Here is a 21,674-nt window from a genome sequence, read left to right as displayed (position 1 = left end):
CGTACGGACAGACAGACAGACAGAAAGATAAACAAATAGATAGATCGACAGAAAGGTAGACAGACAGATCGACAGACAGATAGATCGACAGATAGATAGATCGACAGATAGATAGATAGATAGATAGATAGATAGATAGATAGATAGATAGATAGATAGATATAGGTAGATTGATCGACAGAAAGATAAACAGACAGATCGATCGACAGAAAGACGGACAGATAGATAAGATAGAAAGACTGAAAGAAGGATATGTATTCCATAGTTGAAAAAACGCGCTCAATGTGATAGACAAATAGGTTAAATATAAATAAACCGACAGAAAAGTAGATAGATGATTATATAAATACACGGATGTGTAGAAGAGAAAAACAAATAAACGGTAAAAGTTGGTGCAGATCAAAGAATCGTTCTGCGAATTAAGTCAGTGCTGATCATGAAATGGTAAATGGCTTTCTTTCCAATCAGCCAAATAAATAAATTTGCATTTTTTGGATGGAATAATTTTGTTGGCAACCATATTTTTACAACGGAATCCGCACTCGAATTTCATTTCAGTCAAAGATACATACACACACACGTACGCGTATGTACAAAACGGGCAAAATATCCAATATGTATATATTTCATAATATATATCTATACACATACACACATGTATACATCAATTTACACACACATACATACAAACACATAATATACACGCACGTACACACTACATTATATATAAATATATATATATATATATAGTCGGTAAAACATAAATCCGAAAAAACATATAATATATATAACTGCAAAGATATGAAAACGAAAGTAAGCGACTGTTTTCATTCGTTCGAAATATGAGGAAAAAAAAGAAAAGAGAGAAAGAACAAGATGTTTATGTACATAAACATGGAAACCATACAGGTATAAATATATGCGTATACACATCTATAATTGAGTATAGCAACACACGTACGTGTAAATGTATGCAGTGCTTTATACATTATTAGTGCGTGCGTGCGTATATGTGAATGTACTAGAAGTGTTTATGTGTGTGTGTTTACCGTTGAGACTATGTGTGTACACAATGCCCAACCTATGCGTGTATATGCGTACACAAATATGAGAGCGTATGTAAGGCTGTACCATCATACATGGATATCGGGTATCTGTGTGGGTGGCTTAGATTTAGATATGCATGTGTATGTATGTTGCATGTAAACGGAGCGGCTTGTGTATACTTCGGAGCTCGCGTGATTTTTCTATACAGGCATATAAACGATATGTATGTATGTGTACGTGTAATTATATATATATATATATATATATATAGAATATAATATATATATATACATATATATATATATAGGGGGTTGTGTGGGTGACTGGCTGGGCAGTTGTGCGTACGTGTGAGCGGTTTAAGTAAGCTGTAATTATGGGCGAAGCTTTGCATACGTACGTGTACGCATACTGTGAATGCTTATGTATATATGCATATCAAGATAAATATATAAACTATATATGTACGTGTGAACCAGTGAGTTTAAGTGTACTTACCAAAGTCAATGAACTGTTTCATGGAAAGAGGGGACGGGTTGAACTGGGAATAATGATCCAAATATTGTCGGAATTGTTGTAAAATACGTCTTGAAAATCTCATTTTCAAAGTGTTCTTTACACATTCTTTAAAAGACGAAAGAAATATGGTGGGGTGAAGGCAGAGATGTAATGTTATCTATACCTATGTCAAATTTGCTGGATACAATGACAAAAATGGTTAATGTGTCGCGAACGTAAGATAAATAAGCATGTGGCTAACGGAGAAGCCATGGAGCACCAGTGTGACGTCACGTAGCGCGAACGTTAGAGCCAGGCGTGACTAAGTGATCAACACGAGTTTGTTTTCGTTTAAGGAGTCTTTTAATAAGGTTTGAACAAGGTGCTAGCTTTTATTTTAGGTAAGGAGATTAACAATGGGAATGCCAACGGACTTGCTATCCTGTTGGTATATATACACACACACACACACACACACATATATATATATATATATATATATATATATATATGTGTGTGGAGAGAGACAGACAGACAGAAAGAGACCAGACCGAGGGGAAGAGAGATAAAGAGAAATTATGTATGTGTGTGTATGCAGTGTATATATGTATATACATGCACACACACAGACACTGAACTGGCAAAATTATTATATATGTGTATGTGTGCGCGCGCGTGCGCATCTATGTAGATAGATAGATAGATAGATAGGCAGACAGCTATTAATATATGTGTATATACATATTATACATACATACATACATATATATATATATATATTTATATATATATATATATATATATTATATATATATGTACATACGCGTATATATACAGATATATATATATACACCCATATACATACAAACAGCTTGTAAAGGAGATCGTTGTTTATATATATATATATATATATATATATATATATATATATATATATAATACAAAGAATATATATACATGTATACACACATATATGTACATACTTACATCTACATGTGTATATACATGCATATCAGGGTACAGGACGTTAGAACAATAAACTACAGACAACGGAACGAACACATAGGAAAACGGAAAGCCCCTTGGAATATCCCTTCATCAGCTGTCTCTATTCTATCTAGACGTTTCGAAGACCAGACATATATGCATGTATGTATATGTATGTAAAGAGATTCAACATGAGACAGAATGTGACAAGGCCGGTCCTTTGAAATGCAGGCACTGCTCATTTTTGCCAGGTGAGTGGACTGAAACAACGTGAAATAAAGTGTCTTCCTCAAGGACAAAATGCGCCGCTGGGATTCGAACTCACGATCTTACGATCGTGAGCTGAATACCTTAACCACTAAGCGACGCGCTTTCACACTCTATTAACAGAAGCCACCACGACGACGGTGACGATGCTGGTGATAATAATGGCTCGAGTGGTCATGATTTCTTCTATAGGTATAAAAAAGCACATTATTTATGGAATGGCCCAGTAAAATAGCTAGTTTCTACTTTGTACGAATTTCATCAACTCGGAGTGTAGAAAAGGAGGAAGAAATACTGAAACCAACTTCATGTCAGAGATTTAATATCAGTTTCAAATTCTAGGCACAAGGCCAGCAATTTCGGGAGAGGGGTTAAGATCTTGGCGAAATTTGTTCTCAGAACCTAAATATGGACGAAATACCGCTAAGCTTTCTCTCCGGCGTGCTAACGATTCTTTTTCTACTCTAGGCACAAGGCCCGAAATTTTGGGGGAGGGGGGCAGTCGATTAGATCGATCCCAGTACGCAACTGGTACTTCATTTATCGACCCCGAAAAGATGAAAGCAACGTCGACCTCGGTGGAATTTGAACTCAGAACGCAAAGACAGACGAAATGCCGCTAAGCATTCTCTCCGGCGTGCTAACTATACTGCCAGCTCGCCGCCTTTGTCAGAGCATTAACGCTAAAAACTATTATCAATATCATCATTATCATCAGCATTACCGTTATCATCATCATCATCTAAAAAAAACTATGGTTAATTCAGAGACTCGATTATAACAGAGAATAAACCTTTTGGAGGTCTTTAATTCTCTTTAACGTTCTGCAAGGGATCTTTAAAAGGATCAGTCATGTACTGGGGAGCAAGTGAATTGACTATTATCACCTTCAAAACATGTTGCCTTCTGCCGATGTGAGAAAATAATTGTACACACACACACACATACACATACACATTCATTATACTGGGTTGGCCAAAAGTCACCCGACAGTAAATCAAAATTCCATAAATACTTAATATTCACCGATTTTGTTTGTTTTTTCTACATTTTCATTTCATTTTCATTTTATCTAGTTTCAGCTCATGAGCTGTGGCCATGCTGGGGCACTGCAATATATGTCTATTTATTAGCGAAGTCTCATATAAAATAATTTTATGTATTAATCTTGGAATTAAATGGGTTTTGATTTACTGGAATTAGATGCGGCCATGCTGGGGTACCGCCTTGAAAATTTAAATCAGACAAATCTACCCCTGTACTTATGTTTTTTTTTTACTTATTCTATGGCTTTCTGCTGTAGTGGAAATAGTACACCCCTCCCACAGGACAAGCGGTATGGTCCAGCCACTATAAACACGGCGTGAACCAGTACAAGGAGTTGTGTAACAGTCGTTATACGAGTTCTCAGTTGGAGTTAAGAGTCAGTTACGTGTTATAGTCGAGTTCGAGTGAGAGTCAAGGTTGACGGTTCAAAGTCGGTGTCTTAAGTTCTCCACCAATAATGGTGCTTTCATACCGATGGGCTTGGTAAAAATTATTAATTGTTAATTGATTTATTAATTAATAAATTGATAATCATTTACCCTTTCAATTTGTAATAATTATATATATATATATATATATATATATATATATACTGTATGTATACGTGTACGTGCCTATGTCCATATACTATATGTGGTGATGTATTTGTGACTGAATCTATCCATATATGTCCATGGCGTATATCTTTCTCTATTCCCAACCTCCCCATTCTCCTATTCATACATAAACGGAATCTCTCACACACGAATCATTCCCTGTCTGTCTATATTTCTGCATCTATATCTCTCTTCGTTTCTCCGCCTTCCCCGTCTCTCCTGCTTTCTCCCCCCCTCTTTATTTCCTCCTCCCTTCCCCTCTCTCTGTCTAGGTCTATACATACTGCCTACCAATGCCCTTTTAACAATGTCTCCTTGTATATGTATGTATACATGCATGCATGTATGTACGTGTTTTTGTACGTATGCATCTATGTACGGTACGTATGTGTCTGTACAGATAAATCTTAGAAACGTGCAGCCTAATGTGTTTATACAATTTGTAAGATAATACTTAGTTTTTGAAAAAAATATCATTATCTTACTTCGCCATTTCTCTTGACACAGCCATAGAAGCTTCCTTTGAAGAATTTAAATACTATGTTTGAGCACCAGACAAAATACTTGTCTGGTTCAGTCGGGAAGCCTGACCGGTTATCTTGCGGTTCAGTTTCGAATCACTGCTATACATCCTTTCGAAGTCGACAAATTAAAGTACTGATTAAGTAAAAGGGGTCGACAGAATGGACCAACGCTTTCCTTTCAAAATTGCTGGCCTTGTGCCTAAATTTGAAACTTGTCGCAAGAAGTCGATTACAGCCACGGAAACACGAGAAGACAACGCATGTTCGACATCACAAGGGTGCCTAATTATTGATGTGACAGTGCCAGATCAACATATCATGAAAGAAAGGAAAAAGATTGATAAACATGGAGACCTGAGAATTGAGATTGTTAAGATGTGGAAGCTACGAGAGACGAACATAAAGATTGCCTCTGTTGTCGTCGGAGCATTGGGGGTCAATTATAATTATTGAGTGAAAGAGAAACGCATGCCATCAAAGTGACACTGGGGTACAAATATACGAAGCCCAATATACCTGTAGTGACTTGCAAATTTCTCATAATGGTCTCTCGTATGATTTTAAAATATTCACCATATTACATACCAGCCTGAACAGATTTTTTTCGAGCGAAATATACTTACAGAGAGATGTAAGTTTCCTATGGCTGGCATTTTTTCCCTGTTGGTGAAAAAAATGACTAATTCATCATACGAATGTTTTTCTGTTTTCTTTCGCCGCAATATTTTTTCAGATATTTATGCACTAACGCAGCAACTAACATAAATAAAGGCATAAACGAGAAGTAAACAAGATATTGCATATATTTATAATTTTTGTAAAAAGCACACAGAAAGAAATGTAATTTTCAAATGTAAGTACATATTGCATATGACACATATACAATATTAACCAAAATTCTAACGGAGAAAACTATAAAAAATTCCACGTTTGTTTGTATTACCAACAAGAAGGAAACCAGAAATATGATCTGTTAGTGGAGGGGAGAATGTGTAACCAAAACAAATGCTTCCCGCCTGAGACCATTACCATACGCGAGACAAAAACCAGATCTCGCTTGCAACCATTATTTAATGAAAAGACAACAATATTTTCCCTCTCATTCTTCTCAAGTTAGGAGCTCACAGCAGGCTTTTGTATGGAAGAGAAGGTTAACTACGCACTGCTGTGTAGATGGTTACTGAAAGCAAACCTCTTGTACAAAGCACCAATGAATAAACGGTTATTGAATTTACTCCGCCTGAGAACTTCATTCTTCGTATTTCTAGCCCCTTGAATCAATAGAATAATTATAATGGAAGAAGAAGATACTCCCAAAATATCATAAAAACCTTTCTTCCATTATAACTTTATCCCGGAGTTGAGGAAATGTGAGGAAATTTTGGATCGATGTAAACCTCACATTGTGTGCTGTATTTCATCCTTTGATATTGTCCTCAATGTGAAGGCACGTCGCTTGGTGATTAGGGGGCATCAGCTCACGATCGTAAGGTCGTGAGTTCAATTCCCGGCGTCGCGCTGTGTCCTTGAGCAAGACACTTTATTTCAATTTGCTCCAGTTCATTCAGCTGGTAAAAATGAGATGTACTTGTAATTCAAAGGAGCCAGCCTTGTCACATTGTGTGTCATGTTGAATCTTCCTGAGAACTACATTAAAAGTACATAAGAACTACATTAAGAGTACAAAAGAACTACATTAAGACTGCTCAATCATTTGCACATTAATTTCACGGGTAGACTGTTCCGTCGAACGGATCAACTGGAACTCTCGTCGTCATAACGAACGGAGTGCCAGCATTCTTTATTGTCCTCAATATCAAGTGCCCTTGTGGCCAATAAAAATCATTGCCCCTGTAGGGCAGGATTCGTGACCGACGAACTGTAGACAGGAACTTCGTTGCGGGCTAGCTAGGAAGTTGGGTCAGCAACAAAAGAAAAGGGGACTTTCGGGAGAAGAAGGAAAACAAAAGAATGTCAACATTGAGTGCGAAACGAATCTGAGTGAATTAAGTAGAAATAACTGACGACTTAAGCCCTGGTGTACGTAAACAGACCTTTGATAAATGCATTCTCGTCTCCACTGGTTTGTTTGCGTATAGCTTAAGAAAGCTATACCATCATCATCATCATTATTGTCAGCAGCAGCAGCAGTGGTAGTAGTAGTAATAGTAAAAACACGATCAATTTCGGTGTTCGAGTTCGTTAAATTAATTTCCTTTCGTTGAGGTTGGAAAATATGGGACACAAACATATTAATAGGAAGTAGAATTATAAACTAGATGGAGTTTATGAGGTCTTGTGTGTGTGTGTGTGTGTGTGTTGCGTGCATGTGTGTGAGAGTTTGTGTATTTGTCGGGTTGTGTGAGTTTGCATGTGTGTGTTTGTTTGTGAACGTGTGAGTAGTTACGTGGGGAAGTATAAGACGGACGTTCTTGGTTGTAGAGAAAGAAACAAATTGATATTTCGATATATGAACATAAAAGGCTTATGGCTAAAATATATAAAAACAAAAGTATATGTTTCCATATTGATTTTATATCGATTTAATGATATTAGAGAAAGTATTATTTATAAAATGATGGCTTAGAAATACTTATAATAACATAGGCTACGGTTTGGATTTGAGTAGATGTTTGGATGCGTTTCCATCGATATTGTTTTTGTTGTTGTTATTGTGGACATCGTGGTCATCGTCGCCGTTGTTGTTGTTCAAGGCCAACCGTCACCGGACTGATCTGTGACTGGACTGTTCCGAGATCATCTCATCTATAAGATTTATCATTGATCTTTAAATTGCTTCTGGTCATTGGACGACGGCCATGCTAGAGCACTGCCTTGGAATTTTTTAGCCGAACAAATCGACACAATTACTGCTGTGAATTGTCAACAAAACGTTGTGCGGTGTAATGAGATCTTTTCCCTTGAATAAAATTGGTGCCGTTGTTTGTCAACAACAACTATTGGCGGTACTGTTATTTATGACATCGTTCATGCATTTGTACTGGTTTTGGTTTTAGGGTTCGGGTTAGGGTTATGAGTACTTTTGCCAAATTTGGTGAAAACTTTGTGGCAGTGTATTGAACAATTCACTACCAGCGAACTAAGTAACACCCCTTATATTTCAAGCACTATCTGGAGTATTTGGGTGGTTCCAAGCAGTGCTGTTTTCTGCAAGTGCTCCACCCTTATTGCAGCCCCTATTTCTCCCATGTACTTCTCAAGATTTTTACTCACTGTTCCCAGGGCTCTGATGATCATTGGTACTACTACCACCTTTGTCAGTAACCACAACTGTTTATCATCATCATCATTATTAATAATATTATTATTATTTTAAAATATTATATTCTCATATCATCCACTTTACCTGTGGGTTTCATACCAGGAGTTTACATAACCATAAAACTCTGGCAATCATCAGAAAAGGCCGAAATCAATAATATGGCGTGGGCTCACTGGAGGTCTGAAGGTGTTACCAGGTGCAAACCACTTAAGTAGACTAAGTAAGCAGTGTCTACACACACTAAAGCTATTAGAACTAATTATTCAGCATAAAAGGCAAATGATTTCCAATTCATTAACAAAATACTAATACATAAAACTTAATACATAATTCAGTAAATAGCTTAAAACTTTCATGCTCGACAGACACCTCATTGTATATATTGCGTGTAATGCCGTTGCAGTCACGTGCTGTGTTTGGAACACCAGAAAGAGTTACGTATTAAGCATTATATAAGAATGGAATAAATCCAACCTTTTGCTGTGGATTAAGTATAGTGTGAGTGGACTTATAAATATTAGACATGTCTGCAAAGTGTTTTCATTACTAAATGCTGTGATTATTAAATTACTAGTTCTGTTTCTTAAAGCTTCAGACATTTACCCCAACCACTGAACAACAACTTTTAGACAAAATAGCTTTCTCTCTCTCTCTCTCTCTCTCTCTATTGATCTATCTACCTATAGGCACAGGCATGGCTGTGTGGTAAGAAGTTTGCTTCTCAACCACATCATTCCTGGTTCAATCCCACTGTAGGACACTTGAAGCAAGTGTCTTCTACTATTACCTCAGGTTGAAAAAAAAATTGTGGGTAGATTTGATAGACGAAAACTGCAAAAAACCTGTCATGTCATATATATATATATATATATATATATATTTCAAGGTTTTTAACTTTTAAATTTGTATATATATATATATATATATATATATATATATATATGTGTGTGTGTGTGTGTGTGGCCGTTGATCGTTACCAACGTCGCCCCCTGGCACGTGAAAAGACATTCGAGCGAGATTGTTGCCAGTGCCGATGGACTGGCTCCTGTGCCAGTGGCACGTAAAACACCCACTACACTCTCGGAGTGGTTGGCGTTAGGAAGGGCATCCAGCTGTAGAAACTCTGCCAAATCAGATTGGAGCCTGGTGTAGCCATCTGGTTCACCAGTCCTCAGTCAAATTGTCCAACCCATGCTAGCATGGAAAGCGGACGTTAAACGATGATAATGATGATGATGATGATATACAACAGCTTCTTTCGAACCATTAATCCCTACACATTTTTTCTCTCTCCATTTTTTCCCCTGAACCCTTTCTGTTGAAGAGCTAGGCTCGAAAAGTTAAAGACTTTTCCATTCTTCCTGAGCCTCAAACTAATACACCTGCTTGTTACTCCCTCACCTGTTTTCATCTTATATTATCTGTAAACCTGAACTATATATATATACATACATACATACACACATACATATGTGTTTGTATATAGTTGAAATCTATAGAAAAATAAAGGACAAAGACAGGTGTGTGACCACAAGCAGGTGTTTTAGTTTGGTGCTTGTAAAAATGAAAAAGTCCTTTGTGTATGTAGATAGATAGATAGATATATAAATAGATAGATAGATAGATAGATAGATAGATAGATAGATAGATAGATAGATGTTGTCGGTTGCCAAAATATTTCCACATAGTATTTCATGATGAGCTACTGCCTACCCAGATCTTTATATATATATATATATATATATATATATATATATATATGTATATATAGTTTGTGTATGCGTACATCAGTATGTGTGTAAAGGTGCATGAATGTGTGTGCGCACGTGTGTGTGTGTGTGTATGAGTATATTTATAAGCATATGTAAATTTATGTATGCACCTAAGTATGTACAACTATTGATTTTCTTAAAGAAACTATATATATTAACACAGTTTCTGTCAAATTCCAAAGGTGAGCCTATAGCTATACCATCTGTATGCATGTACCAATATACGATTAACATTAGTTATCTGAATGCAACGCTTTACCTCTGTGTGTGTGTGTATGTGTGCATGTATGTGTGTATGTGTGCGTGTATGTACTTTAAGTTATGTTGTTGGTGCCAGCGTAAGGAGAGATTTTATAATAATCTGATTATGAGAGTAATGCTCTCTCACTCTCTCATCGTTTCTCCTTCTCGTTCTATCTTTCCTTCTCTCTCACTCTCCCTCTCTTAATCCCTCTCTCTGATTCTTCCTTTCTCTTCCCCCCCCCCTTTCCTCTCTTTCTCTCTAATTCTTTTTCTCTTATCCTCTCTCCCCTCTTTCTCTTACTTTCTGTTCATCTCTCATTTCCTTCTCATTCTTTCTTATTCTTCCTCTTTCTTTCTCCCCTCCTCTCTCTCTACTTCTCCCCCACTCCTCCTCCTTCCCCTCTCTGTCTTCCATGCAGTGTGATTCACGATCTATTTTATCGATCTTTCAACAGATACATCATGACACTACTTGCTTATAATACGGTCGTAACAACTTAAAAGAATGACAGAGGTGAAGGCGGTAGGGTGGGGTGGGGTGATTTGGGGGTGTCGACAGGGGAGGGGACTGGAAATTAGCTAGGGTTGCCTTTTGCAGGAAGCATAGTCAAGTTGTTGCAAACAAACTCAATGTATAGAAACAAAACACTTTTTTTCTTAATTAAAAACCAGTCGTAATGAGGAATGAAAACAAAATTAGCTTAATGAGTAATTATAATTACAACCAAGAAAAACAGACGAGACAACTTTGAATTTTAGCATGAAGCTGGGCTTTGATAAAAAGGGTGACAACTCGGAGACATTCCCGTCTTATTTGACCTCTTCAGCGAAACTTGGTTATCACAAACACTTACCAAACCTCCAAATAAGTAACAGATATAAACAGACCGAGTTATTAAACACTAATTGACGTGATAACTTAAATATAACGACAGAATGGGGGAGGGCAAACGAAATGCTTAGTGGTATTTCGCTCATTGCTACGTTCTGAGTTCAAATTCCGCTGAGGTCAGCTTTACCTTTCATCCCTTTGGGGGGTTGATAAATTAAGTATCAGTTGCATACTGGGTTGATCTAATCGACTGGCCTCCTCCCACCAAATTTCAGGCCTTGTGCTTAGAGTAGAAAGGATTATCTCTTTCTTCTTCACACTTTTAAAGGCAGTGAGCTGGCAGAATCATTAGCACACCAGGCAAAATGCTTAGCGGTATTTCGTCTGTCTTTATGTTCTGAGTTCAAATTCCGCCGAGGTTGACTTTGCCTTTTATCCTTTTGGAGTCGATAAATTAAGTACCAGTTGCATACTGGGGTCAATCTAATCAACTGACCTCTACCCCCCCAAAAAAACTTCAGGCCTTGTGCTTAGAGTAGAAAAGAATGAAAAGAAACCTGCGATCAACAGCAATTGTTCGCGAATTATGATATAAAATAAAATAAAACAAGAGCACTCAGAGAGCACAAACCTCTGCCAAGGCAACCCCAACGTCCTCTCAACAATTAGCTAGAGATGATTTTTAAAATGAGAATATCTGAAATAAAATTGACTGCTCTCACAAACAAGAATACTGAAAATGAACCTGACTGCTCTCAAAAATTAAGTAAAAAAAAAAACAGAAAAATAATCCAGAATCCTTGTCTGCTACCAGATCGATCCCAAAATCTAATCAGTTCGTGCCAGTCATGAGGCCAAACATCCCTGAAAGTTTCATCCGAATCCATCCAGCAGTTCTTGAGATATCTTGTCTACAGACAAACAAACAAACCTTAGCGAAGGTGGCAGTAATAAAAAACTTTGTAGTGTTAGCAGCAACCATTAATAAGATATCAGATGTCACGTTGTTTTTATTGCAACCTCAGATAACATAAACCTGATGACTAGTTTGTTATAATTGTTGTTGTTACTGTATAAATAATAATAATGTAAGATCCGGTTTTGTCATCAATCACAAAGACAAACAGTTTTACTTATATTTCAGACTTTATTGTTCAAAGATATTTCAAGCAAAACCGTGAGAGTGTCCAACCCAGTTTAACCAATGGTGCTCCTTAGTTCATCTTAACCACACAACCATGCCTACGCCTACATAAAAATCATAGAGGAAATAAGCTGTCCAAGCCTTGACCGAATAAAATTAGTTTTAAGGATATAACTCCATATTTGAAACACACACACATATTTTTATATATATGTAAAAATGATGCGCCGAGACTTCTTTAAATGTAAAGTAGTACCCCAATCCCCAAGTGGTTTAATATTTATAGAATTGCGATATTTCTCAGTCTATTTCTCGTTCCACACAAGAATCATTATTAGGACTTTGTTTGTTAATTAAAATAGATTAATATAAATCACTTGTCACAGAAATGGGATCATACAATCCCATCACTATTAATTTTCTAGATGAATTTCACTAGAGAGTCATATTATAGTTACCTTTATAGATCTAACTGCATATTAATTTGATAGATAAGCTAGCACTCTGTGTATCTAAGAGAGGGGATAATTGAAATGAATACAAGAGTGCCAATATTTTTTATGATTTTACTTTGTAGCATGGTTCTGTAATAAACTGCATTAGCTTACAGCTAATGTTTGTTGTGTAGAGGTGTTTGTTGTATAGAACAACTTCCTCAATGTAATGCAATATTCCAAACAAACAGATGGGATGCATAAACATGCTGTCCCTGTGGTTTCTATTGGGACGTCATTAAAGGCGGAGTTTGTCTTTCGTTCACTGACAGCAGAAGTTACAGTAATCGCTAGTATATTTAGTATGCTATGTAATTCATCTCTAAACATTCTACACAACTTGACATTTCAACACATAGATATGATGTTTATTATATAACGATTAACAGACATAGTGGGTGGTGATGGTAGTGGCGGTGGCTGGCAAACTCGGTGCATCAAACCAAAATACCTTGTTCCGGCTTGTTACGATCTTTTACGTTTTGTATTTCAATACTACAAATTTTGCTGACAATACTGGGCGGTCTTTGCATCTAGAACATCACTTTCGCTTCTCTGATAATTTATTGATGAAAGCAGTGATGTCCTAAGCTCAATGACAATCCACAAGGATTGGTTAAATTCATGAAAGTCAGTGTCCTAGCATGGCTAGAATGCAATAAACACATGATTATGATGTGTATTATAACGATTAATATGTATAGTGGGTTGTGGTTGGCAGAATCAGTGGAGCCTCAAATTGAAATACTTTGTGCTAGTTTGTTACATTCTTTTACATTTTATATTCAAATCCCTCCCTGTTTCACTTTCTTTCACTCTTAAGAAATGAAGTAAAACAAGTCATTTTCGCCTTCGTCATCACTATTGATTGACAGAATTCAAATTGGTGAATTCAAAAAAGGCGGCGAGCTGGCAGAAATGTTAGGATGCCGGGCGAAATGCTTAGCGGTATTTCGTCTGCCGTTACGTTCTGAGTTCAAATTCCGCCGAGGTCGACTTTGCCTTTCATCCTTTTGGGGTCGATAAATTAAGTACCAGTTGTGTACAGGGGTTGATGTAATCGACTTAATCCCTTTGTCTGTTCTTGTTTGTCCCCTCTATGTTTAACTCCTTGTGGGCAATAAAGAAATAAGAATTCAAATTGGTGTCCTAAATTCAAAGATTGCCCAAGTGTTGACTATACCCTAGAAAGTCAGTACCCTAATATGACCAGAATACAATAACAGGAACTTCTGAAAGAATATATCTACATACGTTTTATAAACAAAACCTTCATGTGTCTCATTGTAAACAGGCGCTGGAAATTAGAGCAACAGCAACAATCAGCTGCTGAATCAAACATCTCGGCTGTGATGTAACTTATTCGAAACTAAATATAAAATTAAATCAACATTCCTGTATGGGTTTTTGCAGCTCTTTGTTATTCCTCTAAACTTAACAATTCTATTTTTAAGCTGTACTCACTTGTCTGGTAAGTGACACAATCTGAAATCTGTGTGTTGAAACAATTACAGAATAAAACACACAGTTTAGAAATTCCAAAACTCACGCAAAAATGTTCAATTCCCATTTCGTTTATTCCTCAAGGTATCGAAAGTTTTAGTCCCACAATTATATCCGGCTCATTGACACGGCTTCACTGATTACATTGGGACGACAAGAACGATGATATCACAACAAAATAAACAAGAAGTATTATTTTAACAGCTTATTTCTGTATACTAAATCACTAAAATAGCTCTTCTATGCTGCAATTACTTAACCATTTTGGTTTTCTAGCAACATTAGACATAAAAAATGCAATAGGTAGGTGATCTGGTATATTCTGTGTTGAATTTACCCACTGCATAATTTTGCGTTCCTTATTCAAGCCCAGCCAGGTTAACTTTGACTTTGCATCAGAGCAGAGAATCGGTAATAATTATCAGGAATATATTAGTTTCAGATTTTGACACAAGTTAGATGAATGACTGTTATTGAGGAATTTAGAGTGTCTTCACCGAATATACAGCTCGTAGTGTGATTGCTTCTGTACTTACTAGTATTACCAAATTTTATAATATCTATCCAACAAAATGCATTTGTTCTGTGTTAACATCATCATCATCATCGTTTAACGTCCGCTTTCCATGCTAGCATGGGTTGGACGATTTGACTGAGGACTGGCGAACTAGATGGCTACACCAGGCTCCAATCTGATTTGGCAGAGTTTCTACAGTTGGATGCCCTTCCTAAATGTAATAAAGTTTTCACTGAAGAACACATTTGTGGATCTCCATCCAAATGTAATAAACACTCTCTGCAGAGGATGCCAATAGCCTCAACAGCAAAAAGTGTGTGGGAAAACAAATGGTATAAGCTGCAGATTGTGCCTATCATACTTTTTCCTGTACATACCATCATTATCATTAACATCCTCATTTATCATCCACTTTCCATGCTGGCATGCATTGGACAGTTTGACAAGATTTGCTGAGCTTACAAGGCCACATCGAGCTCCAGTATCAACTTTGGAATGGTTTCTATGGTTGGATGCCATTCCCAAAACCCATCACTCTGTGGAGTATATTGGGTATTGCTGTACTCTTTCACCACAACTTTCTCTCACTCTTACTTCCTGTTTCTGTTGTGCCTGTAATTTAAAGGGTCAGCCTTGTCACACTCTGTGTCATGCTGAATATCCTCTAGAACTACGTTAAGGGTACACGTGTCAGTGGAGAGTGCTCAACCACTTGCATGTTAATTTCACAAGCAGTCTGTTCCGTTGATCGGATCAACTGGAACCCTCGACGTTGTAAGCGACAGAGTGCCAACACACACAGACACACACACACAAACCGGAATTCCACCCAATAATCTAGTGACATCTACCTCCTTGTTGGTTTTTATCATCTCAAAGGCAATTCAGCAGTCTCTAATACAGATTTAGTTTGATTGATCACCATACCTAATGATTGTAACGTTGCTTTATGATTCTATCTACCTTGATAAGTAGATTTCCAACAGTTTTAGCAGCTTCAACACATACATCAACCTGATGAATAACATTATCAATGTCATTTCCAATAATATGATCGATTACCTTCTGAAATGTGGTGTTGGCCGTTTTAATTCCGCATGGAAGACATGTCCGCCTTAAAAGGCCATTGGTGCATTTACCAAACTCACATCTCTTGCTTCATAACACATTTCTGTTATATTTAAATGAGATTTATCAAAATCATTCATGCCAGAAAGAGAATAAAAATAATAATTCAGTGTTTGGACTTGGTTAAAAATCTGAACCAATTTTTTTTTCACTTCCACCTGACTGATACCCATTGCATTCATCTCAATCCCCATCTTTAATTACCTGTTACAACTCTTTTCACTCCAGCACACTTACCCACCCACCTTTTCTCTCCTTCTATCCCTGTTCTCTTTCTCATATTCACTTTGTACCTTGACCTCATTCTCTCTCTCTCCTGATGGAGAAGCTATGCATTCACCTCTTCAGCAAGACACTTACTCCTCTCTCTCTCTCTATCATAATTTCCTTATCCCTCTCTATAATTCTCTCTTAGTTAAGAAGGTTTTGTCTTGCAAGCACTTGGTGACCTCACCAGTGCTGATACCATGAAAAAAAACATACCCAGCACATTCTGTAAAGTGGTTGGTGTTAGGAAAGGCATCCAACCGTAGAAATGATGGTAAAACATAAAGTAAAGTTACCTTCTTGAGTCATAGTGACTCATAAGGGTCGGTTTCCTGGTTTCCATGGCATATATATATTCCCCTCCTGGATGGGACGCCAGTCTATCACAGGGTTGCTCATTTTTGCCAACATGGGAAAAAAAGAATGACGTTAAATGATGATGGTGGTGGTGGTGGTGGTGATGAAGGTGGTTGTAGTCATGGTGGTGATGATGCTGATGATGATGATGATGGTGGTGGTGGTCGTGCTGCTGGTGGTGAGGATGATGATGATGACTTACTTAATGGTTTCTACATATTCTGAGATTTCCGTTTACCTTTTCCACTGTTTCCAAAGAAGAGTGTTGTATATTGTTTCCAGGAGGAATTTCTTCTTAAAGATGTTCATTAATTAATAGTTTCCACAGCTTCGCTAAGGCCATTACTTTAATGTGTATTAGCAACGATCTTATCTCAAAAATAACATGGTTCAATATTTCTCTTTAAGAAAAAATCTTAACCTATAAAACCTTTTAATGTTCCAGATTGTGCCAGAACCTTTGATTTCATGAATTAATGTCGAACCATCAAGCATGCAATTATATTAACATGTTATTGACTTCACAGGAATTATTCATCTTCATTATGTATAATTTAAAGATTATAAATTATATTAGCATAACACACAGAAATTTCCTGATAGGCATCATAACAAGAACAATTTGGCTATGGCTTTTGTTTTCAAAGAGATTTCCGAATATATAATTGGTTAAACAAATTTTTAGATCAGTTCAAATACATATGGGACGTATCTGGTTTGTAAAAATGCCATTTTTACTGTACTTTGCTGTGGAGAAAACATTTGCTTTCCTCCATGGCAAACCACAGTGAAGATGGATGTGCTACAGGTCAAATGTGTCCCAAATGTATTTGAACTGGTCTAAAAGTTTGGTTAACTCTTTAGCATTTAAACTGACCATAACCAGCCTAAATATTCTACCTGTTTTATGTTCAAACTGGTGAAATCCAGCCTCTCACACCCACCCTACAATATTGTTCTAAAAATAGACGATTATGTTATTGAAATCTTGAAGCTACAAGATAATGCATGACAAATTCAAAACAATGTGAATGAATACGAATTCCATTTGACAGAGTAACCTGAATGCCAAAGGGTTCATTCACAACACAGACATTTTCTTTTGCTATCACAGCTTTCTATTTTTTTAAATTTTGTTCCTGTTGTTTTCAAATTTGGCATATTGATGCAGTTTTATATGCTAATTATGGAAATGAAATTCATTTTTGCCACAAATTAATAAATAAAAAGTTAATAGCTTTTAAAGTTTGCAAATTTCAGGTAATTTTAGCTACATTGGTGCCTGTTTCCATAGTAAGAAGCCAAGTTGTAGTCTGCTTAAAACTACACTATGTATTTTCTTTATCTGTCTATTTTCTTCGATGAGTGCCTATTTTCTGAACATTTGTACCTCATCACTACATCAATATACCAAATTTGGAAGGCGGCGAGCTGGCAAAAATGTTAGCATGTGGGGCCAAATGCTGACCAGTATTTCGTCTGTCTTTACGTTCTGAGTTCAAATTCCGCCAAGGTCAACTTTGCCTTTCATCCTTTCAGGGTCGATAAATTAAGTACCAGTTGCGTACTGGGGTTGATCTAATCAACTGACCCCCTCCCCAAGAATTTCAGGCCTTGTGCCTAGAGTAGAAAAGAATATATCAAATATATATAAAAGGCACTCCTGTTGGTGCCATGTAAAAGGCACTCTTGCTGGTGCCACATAAAATGCACTTGTGCCAGCGTCGCATAAACGCACTTATGCCAGTTCTGTGCAAACACACCCATACTGGTAGCACGTAGAAATCACCCAGTACACTCTGTAATGTGGACGGAATTAGGAAGGGCATCCAGCCATAGAAACCATACCAAAACAGACAACTGTAGTCTGGACAGCTCCCTGGCTAGCCAGCTCCTGTCAAACCCATGCCAGCATGGAAAATGGACATTAAACGATGACGAAGATCAGTACAAATCAGCAAACAGTTTGTTTGTTGAAATTATAAACAAAAACCAAATGCTTTTGTTTGATTCATAGGCCCAGAGGTGGTTGACATGCCAAAACATCACTTGTCCTAGAATCCCTTATGTTAATAAATCAAGAATGTTATGAAGATATATTCGTCAGAAAGGAAAAGCTTGTTTTTCCTGTGACGAAGCACAACAACAATTAGTACTTTCCTGTTGGAATTTGCCAGAATGTCAACCACAATTATTTTATCAGATTTTAGAGATTAATTTTCCATCCTTCTTTGTGCTTGATATTCTATTATCAGTTGCTGCTGCTGCTGCCGTGGCTATTGTTGCTAATCTTGTCATTGTTGTTGTTGTTGTTGCCATTTCTATTATTGTTGTTGCTGTTGTTTAACCTTAAATCTCTCCTAATCCAACAAACCCAAACTCAGGCTATCCTGATTATCCTAGTTCTAGTTGTTGTCTTTGTACCAGACATTGTGTATCTAGGACTACATTTATCCAATGTACTGTCCCTTTATTTCCAAGGCAAACGGAATATGATTTCTATCAAAATGGCTGATGGTCGGAATGGAGTTGGTACAGTCTTGGTGGTTGTGGTGGTGGTGGTGGTGAAGGTAGTGGTTGTAGTAGGGTTGGTTGCAGTGGTCTTGGTTGTAGAAGTTTCGATGGTTGTGGTGGCATTGGTGGCAGCAGTGGTGATAGGTTGGTTGTGGCAATCTTAGAGGTAGGGGTAGTGGTGGTGGTAGTAGTGGTGGTTGTGGTGATGGTTGTGGTGGTGGTGGTTGTCGTGGTCTTGACAGTAGCGTAGGTGGCAGTGGTAGTAACAGTAATAACGGTGTTGGTAGTGGTGGTGGTGGTGGTGATGATGGTTGTTGTGGTGGTGATGATGGTTGTTGTGGTCATGGTGGTGGTGGTGGTGGTGGTGGTGATGGTGGTGGTGGTGGTGGTGGTAGCGAGGAGATAAAAAGGGGAAGTCATTTCCAGAGAGAATATTTACTTGTGTGACAAGACCCTTAAAGAGATTCAAAATAAATATGAGATAACATTTGTTAAACTGTAGTTCTATATCTGGCAACACACCACCACCACCATCACCACTGCTACCACCAGCACCAGCACCATCTCAACCACCACCACCACCACCACTACCACTGCCATCACCACCACTACCACTAAAACTGACCTTTGGTGAAAAATTGATTCTATTTTGGTTAGACAAATGGCTAACTTTGATAAAGGAAGGACAAAGTGTGTGTGGTGATGGTGGAGATGGTGGGGGGGGGGGGGGGGGGAACAGGGGCTTGACCAATAAAATCAAACACAATCTATTATTATTGTTACTTTGCTTTCAAATGGAGGATGGAGAACAAAATCAATATTTGGGTGTAATGTGAACTTGCTATCTTAAGGGACGAAACTAAAACACTGACAGAATAAACTAGATAAAGTACAGAAATGTACCACAGAGTACTGCTAGCTGTACTTTGTTGTACTTTGTACATTGTTAGATAATTCTTTTATTCTTTTACTCTCTTATTTGTTTCAGTCATTTGACTGTGGCCATGCTGGAGCACCACCTTTAGTCGAACAAATCAACCACGGGACTTATTGTTTGTAAGCCTAGTACTTATTTTATCGGCCTCTTTTGCTGAACCACTAGCGGTTGCCAAGTGATGGTGAGGGACGGGTACAAACACACACACATATATATACGATGGGCTTCTTTCAGTTTCCATCTACCAAATCCACTCACAAGGCTTTGGTCGGGCCGAGGCTATAGTAGAAGACACTTGCTCAAGGTGCCATGCAGTGGGACTGAACCCAGGACCATGTACTTGGTAAGCAAGCTACTTACCACACAGCCACTCCTGCACCTATAAGCACCTATAATATGTGGATTAACACATATTTTAAGCAATTATTATTTCTTATATTTAATTGTTTATGTTATGATTTTATTTACTCCATGTACCCACATAGGGATTAACACATACTTTAAGAAACTATTATTTCTTATATTCAATTGTTTACATTATGATTTTATTTACTCCATGTACCCACATGGGGATTAACACATACTTTAAGAAACTATTATTTCTTATATTCAATTGTTTACATTACGATTTTATTTACTCCATGTACTCAGACCTTGTGGACACCCTGTATAATAATTAATTAAAAAATTACACATTGTTTCTTTTATGGCCTTCATAAAATGCTATCCAGTGTTGTCAGTTCAATGGTATCCAATAATAGATGTTATTAGTCTTTATAATACTTAATAATAAAAAACAATTATTTAATTACTTGCTTTATTTTCCTCATTAATGATTGGTTAATATTAGTAAAATTTTTTTTTCTGGTTATAAATTGGAATTGGACAGGTGCAGGAATGGCTGTGTGGTTAAGAAGTTGTGAGTGCAACATGCTAACCACTAGGCCTCATACAGATATGATGGACTTCAACACAGTTTCTGTGCACCAGATTCACTTATAAGGTATTGGTCAGGGGCTATAGTAGAAGATACTTGCCCAAGATGCCATACACTGAGATTGAACCCAACCCAAAACCCCATGGTTGCAAAGCAAGATTCTTCAACCACACAGCTATGCTTGTGCTTATTTAATTAAAAAAAAAAAACCGGAAATAGCTGAAACAATGTACTTGAATAGAAATTGTTATCTGTGTGTGAAATAGATAAACAATCAATAATAGATATGGATTTATCTGAGTGAAGAGCTGTACAAAGGTTAAAACACAAAACACACAAGTGCACAACACTTGTTAAACTGTACAAAGGTTATCAACAGAATAAAAATATTTCTGTATTGTAAATATTGATATTTTTAGAGTGAAGCCAGGCCATGCTTTTGTTGAGGAGGAAGGAGTAAATATAAATGATTGAATGGTCCTCAATAGATAACTGGTACCAGTCTGATTTTGTTGATTGGTGAATGAAGAATAGAAAAAGAAATGTTGGTATTTGTGGAATTTGGATTTAGAGAAGGAAAAAAACTTACAAATATTGAAGGATGGATATTAAGAAGTGAGGCAGGTGTAATAGTAAAAATTTACCAAATGTTTGATTAATAAGCCACAGGTTATGTCAAGGTGTTGAGTTCTAAAATGAATGAAATAGTGTTATACATGGTTACCAATGACTAGAAATCTTGAGAACTTCATTCTAAGTAAACAAAAACAATTTAAATATGTG

The 21,674-nt window shown here is 37.0% G+C and overlaps 2 protein-coding genes across 3 annotated transcripts in view; one reads left to right on the top strand and one right to left on the bottom strand.

Annotated features, from left to right (window-relative positions):
- LOC106874800 (pyruvate dehydrogenase (acetyl-transferring) kinase, mitochondrial-like) overlaps positions 1–1,857 on the bottom strand; it is a 94,165-nt gene extending 92,308 nt beyond the window's left edge. The window contains exon 1 of one of the 2 annotated variants that reach the window (XM_089364059.1): positions 1,543–1,857. In XM_089364059.1, the coding sequence (XP_089220185.1) occupies positions 1,543–1,645 (103 nt within the window). In that variant the 5' untranslated portion in view covers positions 1,646–1,857. The remainder of the gene's footprint in view (positions 1–1,542) is intronic. The other variant, XM_089364058.1, reaches the window with a different exon arrangement.
- Positions 1–21,674, top strand: part of LOC106874798 (uncharacterized) — a 123,323-nt gene that overhangs the window by 27,336 nt on the left and 74,313 nt on the right. The window lies entirely within an intron of this gene.

The sequence above is a fragment of the Octopus bimaculoides genome, chromosome 16 (genome assembly GCF_046866305.1).
Source record: "Octopus bimaculoides isolate indiv1 chromosome 16, ASM4686630v1, whole genome shotgun sequence".
Taxonomy (NCBI): Eukaryota; Metazoa; Mollusca; class Cephalopoda; order Octopoda; family Octopodidae; genus Octopus; species Octopus bimaculoides.
This window is presented reverse-complemented; position numbering and strand designations above follow the sequence as displayed.